The sequence below is a fragment of the Labeo rohita genome, chromosome 9, assembly GCF_022985175.1.
Source record: "Labeo rohita strain BAU-BD-2019 chromosome 9, IGBB_LRoh.1.0, whole genome shotgun sequence".
NCBI classification, from domain to species: Eukaryota; Metazoa; Chordata; class Actinopteri; order Cypriniformes; family Cyprinidae; genus Labeo; species Labeo rohita.
In genome coordinates this window covers 21,521,271-21,535,165 of record NC_066877.1, presented here as the reverse complement: position 1 = coordinate 21,535,165, position 13,895 = coordinate 21,521,271, and the positions used below count along the sequence as shown (strand labels likewise).

Sequence of the window (13,895 nt, the reverse complement as noted above, 5' to 3'; positions counted from 1 at the left end):
ATTTTCGTGCAAATCATTTGTGATCCAGCTTCACCTTTCCTAATAACGTGCTAGTTAGCAAGTTTCGCAGCTAAACGCGCTAAATGCGGCTAAAGTAAATCACTCCACAGAGAAGAGAGGGGCGGGGCGAGCAGAGCTCATTTGCATTTAAAGTAACAATCCCTCAGAATGGGATGATTTTTGCAGAGCTCATTTTGACAAGGTAAAAAGGGTGTTGTTTTATACAACCATTGAGAATTTTTAACCATAGTATATTATAGACGTTTCATTAAACCCTAAAGAATCATATCAGCTTATGGAAAATGGGCATCCGATGGCCCCTTTAAGAGAAGAAAATGATTCAGAATTTAGTGTTTAATACCTTTTTGACCACTGCCAAACACCGTATTGGAAACTGTTGTACTTTGGTGTAATTTGCATGCATATTTGTTTCTGAAATGCTGGAAAGTGTTTAAAAGAACAATACTTTGTAACTGCTCCACCACAGAGAGTGGGAGCAGAAAGAGAAGAAAAGCATGTAAATATTCCAAATGGGTCTTTATTATGGCAGCAGCAGGCATGCAATACAATTTTACAATGTGTGTTATATACAGATATATACGTAACTACGTATATTGCGTAAAATATATACAACTATAGTGCATCTATTTTCCTATTTTTAAACAGAAGATTTAAATAATTGAATAATAAGTGGGATTATATATTATGAAATATGCTTGGAATAATAAGAATATATATTTACATAATAATACACATTTTTAAAATACATTTTACACAATAATGAGAATAAATTTGTAAATAAAATTCATAGGATCACCAAACTCGCTCCTTCGCTGTGAATAAATGGCCATTCGAATCCACAAGTTTTATCACTGAGGTGATATGTAAGTTTATTTTTATAGACATCCATATGAGAAACAATTAGGGCTTAACCCTACCACACGTTGGTGAGTGGAGTTAGTGTAAATAGCCTTGGCCAACAATTGACACTCCATTTTTATATATGACATATTACTGATTTAATCTGAGGTGAGAAATGTTGTGCCTTACAGGATCACAGTGCTACATATAGACAGACATATATTTATATAAAACAGAAATGTACATACACACATAACCTATATAAATGTACATATTTTCATATACCTATATAAACGATGTAAACATATAACCTATATAAACTTACACACACCTAACTACAGTATGCATTAAATACCATGTAATAAAATGTCATACAGTTTATTTTATTTTATGCTCAATTTTTGGGTTAAATTTAACAGAACTAGAAATATAGAGCTAAAAATTATATATTAAATATTACATAAATTTGTAATTTCTTGTTATTTATAATTATGATTTTATCTGGGACACAGCAAATATCTGATTCCTAAAATGGATGCCCCAGATGTTACTAGTCACGCCCTGATCACTGTTCATGCTAGGTGCTACGAGTGCTGCATAATTTGAATCCCACTGTGAAAGTCTTCACATCTTTTAAAGATATTCAGTGTCAAGATGCTACTTGATAATAAACTTTGCTGGGATGGGTTTTCTGCGCTTTCTTTGTCTTGGCAGCGTTTATTAGTTTTAAAAGGCACAATTTTGCTCTGTTATCTTGAGTTATGAGATGGGCATAAGAAGCCTTATATTGTTATTGCACTCAAATGCATCAGCAGATCAGATTTTGCTGAAAGCTCATATATACATATCCTCATCACTTTCTGTCGCCTTAAAAACCCTGAGATTAAATCAACTGAGTGACAACGTGGGCGAAAACAGCTTGTGGGCAACACTCCATTTTAGCGAGCGCCGGGTTGGTGTGTGTGTGTGTGTGTGTATGTGTCCTGTTTGCCACGCACTGCCTCTGCAATCAGTATGCAGGTGGCACAGTGGGAACAAAGACAGATAGAGGAGTGTGGCCACCCGCCCACTCCAAGCTGAAAGACAGAGATAAGGAGGAAGAGGCACCCCACATATTCACAGGCCGATCCATCTCATCATTAATCCACGCTGCTCTTTATTTGGATCAGACCAAATGGGGGAAAACTGGGGAAATACTACTTTTGTTTTCCATCGTCTGTTGACATTCCCGTGCCTTAATGCATCTCACTAAGATTGCATTTATTTCCCATTACGTCCTTGCTATATACTGTATCTTAGACATTAAAAGCAGAGTTATTATGAATGGAAATGGCTCTTCAGTCCTCTTTGTCTGAATGTGAATGTATTCACATACGTGTTCCCTTTGCAAAACCCAAAGGCTCTAGGGATACTTAAAAAGCAATTACTAAGAAATGGGCACGCAAGGAACAGTGCTCCATTATCATGCTTCCTGCCTCTTATTGTGTCTTTCTGTCATTTTCAGGTCGCCTTCACTGTGCTGTTTGATTTGGAGGCTCTGCTGAAAATCTGGTGTTTGGGCTTCACTGGCTACATCAGTTCCTCTCTACACAAGTTTGAGTCTCTGCTTGTAGTGGGCACCACCCTGCACATCTACCCTGATCTCTACCACTCGCAGTTCACCTACTTCCAGGTTAGAAACAGTTACAGATCTGAAAATAATCTTCTGATGTGAGACGAATAAAAAACAGGCTTCAGTTTAGTAACCTCTGATAGTAGAAACTTACACTCTTACAAAATGCTGGTTTAAAGGAGAAAAATTTACAGACAATGTTCTCACCCCCCCTTGTCATCCAAGATATTCATGTCTTTCTTCCTTCAGCCGTAAAGAAATTATGTTTTTTGAGTTAAACATTTCAGGATTTTTCTCCATATAATGGACTGATATGGTGACCCGATTTTGAACGTCAAAATGCAGTTTAAATGCAGCTTCAAACTATTCCAGCCGAGGAAGAAGGGTCTATCTAATGAAATGATCGGTTATTTTCATTTTAAAAAATACTATTTAAATACTTTTTAATCTCAAACGCTCGTCTTGTCTTGCTCTCCCTGAACTGTATGTATTCTGGTTCAAGACATTTAGCGTATGTCGATAGTGTACAATGTTACATACATTTAAACTTGTTTAACAAGCATTTTAGACATAAAAAATGTAACATTTAAAAGTAGAGTTTTCATTTTTATTAAACCGCTCTTTATCTAATTCTCATGCCGGTGTGTCGCCGAAGTTTCTGTTCGCTGACTTAACTGCGAACTTCAGACCACGTTGCCGCGTTTCACTCATATTTGAAAAATGCCGTGACTGACTCCAAAAACTGCCCAAAAACAAACAGTACTTACATTAGAAAACATATTTTAAGAATAAACTCAGTACATTTACGAATAAAATCCATTTATTTTTGCATTTTCATCCTGTGAAACAACCGCTGCTGACGCAGCAGACTGACATCTCGTCGTTATGTTGCTTTGCGTAAAATAATAAGACTTTATAAATTAAAATGTATACAAACCTTTATTTCGCTTAAGAAGTGCAATTCAGTGGCACTGAGAACCGCTCTCTCCTGCAGAGCACTCAAAAAGCCTGTGCTCTGAATGACTCTAACTCAGCAGCTGAGTTGTTTCATTAGAGACAGGCTCAACCCAGCAGTTGGGTAGAAAAAAATAACCCAATGACACAGCAACTTAGTTACAAATACCAAGCAAATGGGTAAAAAATCTTAAAAATAACCCAATAAAATGACCCAACGGGCTGAACCCAGCATTTTTTAGATTGAATTTCTCATCCATACTGTCATCTGCCACCATTCTGAATTTAGACAAAATATAGTCTCTGTCATTGTTCAAAACTTCTCTGATTCATTTTCAGACATTAACACAGGTAGTAGCATTTTGACAAATTATGCACAGAAAAGTTATTTTTACTGAGGCCATGACACATGCGGCCACAGCATTTGTAAAAGGCTTCCTGCATGAGTGCAGCACCTGCTAGATTCTGAGATGCTAATCATGCACTAATGCAGGGTAATAATGCATACTGGTGGCCATGGCGGAGCTGTTTTCATACATCTTCAGGCAGCTGCAGGGAATGGGAATGGATGAAACCCGTGCACGTTGACAAGCCTCATTAAGGACACAACCTGCGCTCTCCCTCCAGTTTTCTCTCGGCAGGAGGGGCGGAGCTCCAGCCGTGAATATTCATATCCTCCCCTCATGTCTGGGCTCATTATGAAGCTGCCATGAAAAAGACACATGATTCACCATGAGCAATCACCATGTTAAATTTGATTTGTAAATAGCATTCTATATTTTTCCATCATTAGTGAAATGAGTCATTGTCACGAATAGCAATGTCTTGCTTCAAACTCATATTCTAAAACTTTTTGAATTTAATTACTTTTTTGCATTACTGAATAATCTGTAATCATTTTACCACTTTTTCTACATTTATGTGCTGAAAGATGTTTTTGTATTAATGTGTACATATTGTATAAGTGACACATAGGTGCAATGTGTGTGTAACAAGTTGACGTCATAAGTATACATAAATCTTGCAGAATCTGCAAAATGTTAATAATTTAATAAGCAATTTTTAAGAGTGTTCTAGCTCCTTACAAGAAAGACCAGTCATGCATTCGTTGTTTTACTGTAAAGGTCAAACTTAGCCTTTGCTTTCCAGCTTGCCATATTCAATAGGTCTTACATTTATGTTTCTGGAGAGCCTAATTAGTACTTGATTTCCATTGGTTCTCAAACTACGCAGTAAGAAATCTCTTGTACATTAGACAAAGTGTTCCCAAATAAAGTTCATCGTCTTCCCGGGATGAATTTTCATTTGCATTTTTGTATTTGGCAGATGCTTTCAACAAAAGTAACTTTTGGTGTATATAAGGTGTACATCATATTTAGACATATGTGACCCTGGTCCACGAAATCAGTTATAAGGGTCAGTTTTTTCAGATTGAGATTTATACATCATCTGAAAGCTGAATACTGAATAAACAAGCTTTTTGCTGATGTGTGATTTGTCAGGATAGGACCATCTTTGGCTGAGGTACAAATATTTTTAAAGTTGTCCAAATGAAGCCTTTAAAGCCTTTAAAGTTGTCCAAATGAAGTTCTTAGCAATGCATATTACTAATCAAAAATTAAGTTTATATATATTTATGGTAAGAAACTTACCAAATATCTTCATGGAACATGATCTTTGCTTAATATCCTAATGATTTTTGACAATCAATTTTGACCCATACAGTATATTGCTTGTTATTGCTACAAATATACCCGTGCAACTTATGACTGGTTTTGTGGTCCAGGGTGACATATTTATCAGCATGTGTGAACCCTGTAAATCAAACCCCATAACTGTGGTCTTATTTAGCACCATGCTTTTCCAGCTGAGCTACGGCAACTCTGTGATTAGAATTTAATTGAAACAGTGTTGCAAAAATCAATATTGTAACTATTGGCCAACACCATTAGATAAGCACAGTGTTTTTAAGTCTTTCAAGTAACAAAACCCCAAAAGAAGCCCATTTGTCGATGTGTTTGTGTTTGTGTTTGTTGTGCTGAAAGACCTTCTCCTGAGGATTGCTAGATGATTTTTCTGGGTTTAATAGTAACAACACTAGGAGAACTCTCAGGTCACATTCAGCTAGAAGCAAATGGATCAATATCCATTCGCCGCTCTTGATCAAAACTCAACCGAGATGCATCATTGCTCAAATTTGTTGTCACCTAGAGTAATTTAATAACTGCTTGAGCAATAATGCAATTTGTAGCCAAGGTACTCTGGGAAGAACACGATATCAGTGTTAGCTCATTAAAAATCAATAAAACAAACACCAATACGCTCTATAGCTCTTCTTCTTATGATAGTTTTAATGATGATATTGATGTGAAACCCATGTAATAAGATGCTTCTGTGTATGTATTGGCTGGTTGATGCTTTGAAGTTGATTTATAATTCCAAGATGTTGCTTAAGCAAATTTTAAGTTTGTTTTAATAAAGAAAATTGAAATGTTCTTCCTTCTTTCCTGCAGGTTTTGCGAGTGGTCCGTCTAATAAAGATCTCTCCGGCACTGGAAGACTTTGTGTATAAGATTTTCGGTCCAGGGAAGAAACTCGGCAGTCTAGTGGTGTTCACTGCCAGTCTGCTCATAGTGATGTCTGCCATCAGTCTGCAGATGTTCTGTTTTGTGGAGGACTTGGATCGTTTCACCACATTTCCACGGGTAAATATCCCTCTTTCTGGAGACAGAGAAAGTAGGGCCTTATGAAATCCATTTTATTATTTCCCAAATTCCCATTTTTTGCTGTTTTAATTTTTCTGGATTCTGTTGTTTGTTTTGTTTTAATTTTATAGACTCTGTTTTAATGTTTTAATGGTTAAATTAAAAATTATTAAAATATAAATCATCAGTTTAACAGCAATCTATTAGAAGTTTAACAAAAATTTAATTTTTAAGGCCTTATAAAACCTGTTTTACTTTTTTTTTTTTTTTTCTCAAATTTAGTTTTTTTTTTACCAAATTCTGTGCTTTCCTTTTAATTGATTTTATAAAAATGAATTTATTATAATTTGTTATTATAATTATTAGAATATTATTATTCTTTTATAAGAATTATAATATTTAATTATTTTTTCAGAAATACTGTTCTGGTAAATACATTCTGTTAAATAATTTTTCTGGTAAACATTCCTTAAAAAATAATGTTTTAAAAATAATTTTAATAGTAATAGTACTATCATTACATTAAGTAATATATTTCTGTCACAGTTTCTTGAAGTTAAACCGTAATTTTGACGAGTTGCTGTAATTTGTTTGTTTCTGTTTGTATATGATTTTTCTCAAAAGAAACAGTAAAATTAAGTGACTCTTAGAGCAGTTCTAGAGATTATGTTTATGTGTTTATGTACTCATATATAGAGGCGGCAAAGGCTGAAAACACCTTGAGCGTCACGTGTGTAGTACAATACATCCCTAAGAAAGTAGATCAAAAGATAAAATGTTAAAAAATTTGTTCTTGGTGAAGCCAATAAAGTTCTTGAAAACTGTGACTTATAATTGAAATTTTTGGTACTGTATGTTGACAATTTTTATTTGTGATGTTAAAATACAATTACCGCGGCAGAAAAACACTGGTTAAATCTAGAAAAGAATTCAGAAACCAGTGTGGACCAAAATATCTCTAAATCTATTATAATACTTAATTTGTGAGTAGATGTAAGACTCTTCCAAGTTTTTTGATACGATGTGCTCATGAGAGGGGTTCTCATTAGTGGTGTCTTTTTATCCTCCGTTATTAGTGGGACTCCACTGATCCCAATGCGTGCTGGGATTTGGAGGGGCTCACATAAACAGATGCCGCTCATTTCCAAGGCGGGTGGCACGATAACCATTGAAGATAATGATGTTTACCCAGCTCCCTTGTCAATAGACCTGTTGCAAAATTATCTTCATCTGCAGTCACTCAGAGACAGTGTGACTGTGACCAGGCTTGGGACCAGCTGGGTTTAGACCTTCATTTGACTTCCATTGAAAAAGGGCCATGAAAATGTGGTCTCATATCTCTGTATGGTGCAGAGACACTGTTTTTTCTTCTTCCCTTTTTATTTGCAGCCATTTCAGTGAATGTCGTGCTCTGACTTGTCTTATTTTTGTCACAGCACTGTCAGTCAAAAATCTTTGTATATCCATGAGAATATATTTAGGAAAAGCGACAAACGTAAAATTGTTACTGTGCTTTGTTAGTTTTGATCACTAGAATGGTCAAATCAGAGTCATGACAATTAGTGCCATCTATCAAATTCATGAAAGCTTACATCCGTTATGCCTATTAACTATGAAAGTTTTAGTTCAACCAGAAATTATGTTGATTTTCACTCTCATGTTATTCCAACTGCATATAACATTCAAAATATCCAGATAAGGCACTGGGGCTGTCAAGCTTGTTAAAAATCTTTGTTGTTTTCTCATAAAAAGAATAAAAAAAATAATACAGGTTAATAAAAAAATGCAGGCTGATCGTTTCTTTATTGCTTTCCTCCAGGCGTTTATGTCCATGTTCCAGATTCTTACGCAGGAAGGATGGGTGGATGTCATGGACCAAACTCTGGTGGCAGTGGGACAGATGTGGGCTCCAGTGGTGGCCATATACTTCATTCTCTACCACCTGTTTGCCACACTGGTAAAGATAACTTATTTGTGCTTTTTCTGTAAGATAAAACAAACAGGCTTCAATGGACTACTTATTTTCGGTTATGTACATTTTCAGTGTGCCGTAATCATCTAGTTGACTTAAACGCCTAATAAAATGAGAGTTCGTGGGACGATTACAAAATCCAGAAATTTTCAGATAGGAGAAGACATATTCTGATGATTACTGTGTACAGAATTTTCCAAACTCAACGGAACGTGAAGTTTTAATCCAGCATAAACCGATCTGAGAAAGCGGTGGCTAGTAATCATACGTGATTGTTTCACCACATGGTGTCAGTGCTCTATAGTGGCCTAATCGTGACGCTGCAGTGTTTGTGAGATCTGATGAATAAGATCATAATGAACCTTTATTTATCTGTATTAAATATGTTAGTCACTATTCTGTGTCATATTCTGTCATCATTGAACCGTATGTAGCCTAATGCCAAAATATGAACATTCAAAGTAGTCGCACCATCAACGTGTTACTGTTAAAAATAAGGCAGTTACCGCACATTCATTCAGCCATTTTAAACAATGGAATAAGCAGTAGGGGCTCGGAATAAGAGCACCAACACACACAAACAAATTAGCCATGGTTTTACTACAAATAAAACTTCATTTGAAGTTTCAATTGACGTTAAACTATATAACCACAAATTAACTTGGGTATTACTACACTGATTATAGTCTAACAATGGTAGACTATTTGTAGTAAAGATGTTTAATAGTCAAACTCATTTAAAACTGTACATTCAACAGGTATGAAATATGATCAGTAAAAGAAAAATACTGTTCATGAGCATGTGGCAGGTTAGTGGGGAAATATATTTATTTATTATTCAGAATGCACATACGGAAGGAAAATATATTTATAGTAACATTTCAGCAGGTTGAATATGATTCATGTTAATGCAGATAATATGATTAATTGTTTTTTAAAGAAATGCCAGGCCTAAAATTTAGTAATAATCTGCGTTCTCATGAGTTTGTATGTAGGTGCGCTGAACGCTAACCGGAAACTCCTGAGCCGTAATAAGTTGAACACGGAGGTAGTTGTGCAAGTAGTCCATTGAGTGTTGCAGTGATTGCATAATTTTATAGGCAAAATCAGAAGTTAGCATCACCCTTGACGAAAACCTAACCATATTTTTCCATTGGCTTTTGGATTATTGCAAAAAATAAGCTCTGTGACCAACAAATGTATAATACCTATATTTTGTTTTTCATCATAGTCTTCACAATTTATCAAATATAATCAAGAAGTAATAAATCAAAACGTCGGCTATAAACAAACTCAGTGTCACCACCATGTCATTCACAATTCTTTATAATTGTGTTACTATTGTTATTTATAATTCATTATCTATTCTCTTTATTATTATTCTTTTTGATACCAAGACAAATTCCTTATGTGTGTGTAAACACACTTGGCAATCTTTCTGATTCTGATTGGGCTTCGGATAAATCTTTATTTATAGACTGCCCTCCAAAATTTTGGAAACACCCCTGGCAAAGTGTGGTTTTTGGACAATATCACCATAAACCTTTATCATTTTCTGGTGCAAATGCGTTAAAGTAACTTGACATTATCATTGAAGACCAGCAATAATCATTTTCATTTTGATTGCATAATAATGTCAATATATACATAAGTCAGACATGCCCTTTGCCAGCTGTGATGCCTGGTTACTGGTTTAAACTTGGCCCAGGTTTTTAAAAGATTTTTGGGTCAGCACACCTTAATAGCTTCAACAAATTAAGTTTAGAATACAATGAATTTAGGCCCAGATTATGCAGTTTTTTCTATGTATAAACTGTGTATGTAATAAAATATGTTTTCATAGTTTGTGTTGTCCCTTATCAGTGCAAAATTATCCCAAATTAAAAAGGGATGCCAATATTGTCCAAAACCCCACTTTTCTAAGGCGTTTCCAAACTTTTGGTGGGCAATGTATATAAAAAATCCCTGAAAGTTTGAGTTATAATCGCAAGAGTGTGATTGTAAACACAAAGAGGCTGTGAAAATGGACTAGTGATTAGATTAATTTTCCTGTTTGTCATGATGATGTTGAAGGTCTTCGACAACCTCTGTAGTCCCATTTAACCACATGTTAACAACTACATTTTTCAAAACAAGTAAAGCTTTAAAAAATTACAAGGAGTTATTACTAATATTTCACACAGGATTTACACTTACGAGCTGGCATTGTGTGTAAGACTTGTCTGAAGCCTCATTGACCTCATCACTTTTGACATAAATCTTCATTACGGTATCCCATAAAGGGCCCCAGTTCAACGTGTTGCACATTGCACATGTGTTTCCACTTTCAGGGACACAGCAGCAAAACAAATGCATTTAAAATGAAGACAGCTTGCGTTTGTGCAGCTGAAAGCTAACCAGACTGTTAGAAAATGAATCATCCTTCATCCTCCCTTGCCTTCTTGATCTTCTGGCTTACCTTGCCATCAAGAGAACATATTCAGAGATCCCGTAGCAGGTTGGATGTTAGTGAGAGCAGCATTTCAACCTCTAATGGGCAGTTTTGTGTGGTTTGAAGAGAAGCAGCACTCTAGATGATGTCTGAAGCACTCAGGTACTTAGTGAATGTGAATAAAGCGGATCAGTCTGTGTGTAGGACTTTCTGTAGTATAGCAGTTGAGTACAGCCTGCTATGTTTTCTTCAGTCTGTAATTATAAAGACTTCAAGAAGGAAATCCTGATTTGCTTTGTGACTGCCTGTAGCCTGAAAAACTCAGGTTGTGTGTAGAGTGGACATGGATAAATTCCTGTGCTGCCTCCTAGCCAAGAAAAGGAAGAAAATAAATAACACTTTCTTACTTAGGAAATATAGCAGTAAATTGCCTCTGGAAACATCCTAACACACATGCATTTTCCAGTCGTCACACCTGACATCAAACACTCCCTTCACCCATATTTTTATCTTTTTAAAAAACACATCTTTGGGGCATTTCACAGCCACATCACGGCCCCTGTCACTCCCTGTTACAGATATTACAAGCAAACGTTTAGCCATTGGTGTGTTATTGTTGTTTTACCAAACATTGACATAAAAAAAGCTTCACAATGCAATGCACATGTATGCATAGTACAGAGATAATGAAATATTTGCACATGACATCTTTAGCTACAGATTTATGTTAACCATTTTCTTGAGGACAAAATGTACTCCGAATGAAATTATGCTATGGTCATAATGATTTTTTTTTCTCTTTTGTTTGACTTTTGACAAGTCTGAGTGAGTGAGGAGCAGCCGTTTAAATTTGACATTTGAATGAGAGCGCACACTAATGACAGAACAGACCGAGCATGTAATCAAGACACGGCTGAATCATTTATTCATTTCCTGTCACAAAAAAAAAAAAAAAATATGATGAAGAGAAAAGACGCAATGCCTAATGCGTTTGCGGACAGCTTTGGACAGCTCTCATGTAGGGAGACGTATGTCAGTAATATAAAAGCACTGATGACATCTAAGACACAGTCAGCTGTGATTGATTTACCACATTTTTGTTGATGTTGTTTCTGTCCTGAGCGTTAGTGTTTGCTGTGATTATGGTGAAACATTTTTGTTTTCCTTTGACACTAACATGGCCACCACATCATATTCTTTTATCAAACAGTATTTCTGTTGTTGGATCATATCTGCATCTTGGACTGAGCTTGTGTTTGCATGACAGATTATCTGTCAACATCACCTTATGAGCACCATACACCTACTGACAATGTATGGCAGGGAATATTAAGGTCACATCACAGTGTTTATGTCTTAAAACTGCTGGAATGTTCAGATGTTCATTTAAGATGTGTGAGTAATAAAATAATTGTCTTAAATATCTTCAAATGGTTTGTTTGTTTTGCACTCTACATGCATATAAAATTTGAATGAAAACTAAATTCAGTATGCTCTTGTCTTTTAGATCCTTCTGAGTCTTTTTGTGGCTGTTATTTTGGACAATCTTGAGTTGGATGAAGACTTGAAAAAGTTAAAACAGGTAAGACATTGTTCTATTCATTTTACATTACCAAAAGTTTGGGGTTGGTAAGATTTTTTTTTTTTTTATTGTTTTTGAAAGATGTGTCTTATGCTCACCAAAGCTTTATTTATTTTATTAAAAAATACAGTAAAAGCAATAAAATTGTAAACTTTTATTACAGTTATATATATATATATACAGTTTTATGCGAAAGTTTGGGAACCCCTTGCAAAATCTGTGAAACTTTAATTTTAACAAAATAAGAGAAGTCATACAAAATGCATGATAGTTTTTATTTAGTACTGTCCTGAGTAAGATATTCTACATACAAGATGTAGTCCACAAGACCAAAAAATAGCTGAAATTATTAAAATAACCCCTTTCAAATGTTTGGGAACCCTTAATACTGTGTGTGGTTACCTGGATGATCTATGACTGTTTTTTTGTGATGGTTGTTAATGACAAATCCTCCAGGTCCTGGAGGGTTCGAATATACAAAAGATGCTGGAAAACTGAAGAATCTGCAGGACCTGGAGGATTTTTTAAAAGAACAGTGCTCAGTTTAAGTGTTCAGAACAAACAAGGGACTCATGAACAGATTCTGCAAGGGGTTCCCAAACTTTCGCATAAAACTGTAAAATAATTGTTTTCTGTTTTAATGATTTGGTGCGCTAATAACATTTCTTTGTATTATTGATGTTAAAAAACAGCATTTATTTTTTGAAATAGATTGTTTTTACAGTGTAAAGTCTTTGCTGTCACTTTTGCTTATTTTTTTTTTTTAAGCTTGCAAATATTGTTTGGGAGTCTCCTACGATTTACATGCATTCAAGGTCAAACAACACTTTTGTTTTCTCAAAATATTTCAGTGATTCTCAAACGGTTCATTCAAAGCAGTTCAAAGATTCAGAGTCTCTAAACCCCTCCTTTCCATGAGCCTACGCTGCTCTGATTAGTCAGATGGTTCGATCTGTTGTGATACCGCATACAGCGCATGTCAGAAACGATACGCCCATTGTCATAATTCGGTATTTTGAATGCTTGAGAGAAAATATAAACATCCATTAATTATCATACTTGCAGGTTGTGATTCAGTGGAGCCAGCTGGTCCAAATAAACTGTACTGAGCCATCTTTCAAGAGCAAGCTTTTGTGAATCCAGCATTGAACTCCCTGAGATTAGAAAAGCAGTCGTCAGTAAAATGAAGTGTTTGAGGGCGGATCAAGTTGTTTGCAGCCAGCCAGTGTAGAACATAGGTGGGCATTATGCAAAAGTGTGACACGTCACAGAAGTGGGATTTGAATTGCTAACAACTAATTCAGGCTGTTCAGAGTCGATTCTTTCTTTTGGAAAACAGTAATTGTATTTATCATGCACTTTCGGCTTTGCAGATTGTTTGCATTAACATTACTCGCTGCTTAAAAGGCATAATAGGGGCACTTTAAATGATTTTTTCCAAAAATATTACTGGCGCATTTGAATTGTAGTGTATTTTTATTATATTTTGTAGTAGTTGGTTCTATTTTGAACATTGAAACCTATCCTAGTTTCCTGGGGGAATGACTCTGGAACAGGACAATTAGCAAAGCTGAATTAAAACAACTTGTTAAATCCCTCCATTGACTGTCAGACCTACCCTAACTAATAAGATCTAGTTTCAAACTAAATTAGGTTATAATACTTTAACAATATGCTCTCTGAACCGTGGAATCACAATACATTCCTCACCAAACACATTTATAGCCTTAAAAAAGTTTCATGTGTCTTCCCTGCATTTGAGGAAAATCAGCAAACAG

At 35.4% G+C, this 13,895-nt stretch overlaps 1 protein-coding gene across 5 annotated transcripts in view; it reads left to right on the top strand.

Annotated features, from left to right (window-relative positions):
* nalcn (sodium leak channel, non-selective) overlaps positions 1–13,895 on the top strand; it is a 107,665-nt gene that overhangs the window by 41,681 nt on the left and 52,089 nt on the right. For all 5 annotated transcript variants that reach the window (XM_051118494.1, XM_051118490.1, XM_051118493.1 and 2 more), the window contains 4 exons: positions 2,366–2,533; positions 5,941–6,132; positions 7,952–8,089; positions 12,043–12,117. In XM_051118494.1, the coding sequence (XP_050974451.1) occupies positions 2,366–2,533; positions 5,941–6,132; positions 7,952–8,089; positions 12,043–12,117 (573 nt within the window). The remainder of the gene's footprint in view (positions 1–2,365; positions 2,534–5,940; positions 6,133–7,951; positions 8,090–12,042; positions 12,118–13,895) is intronic.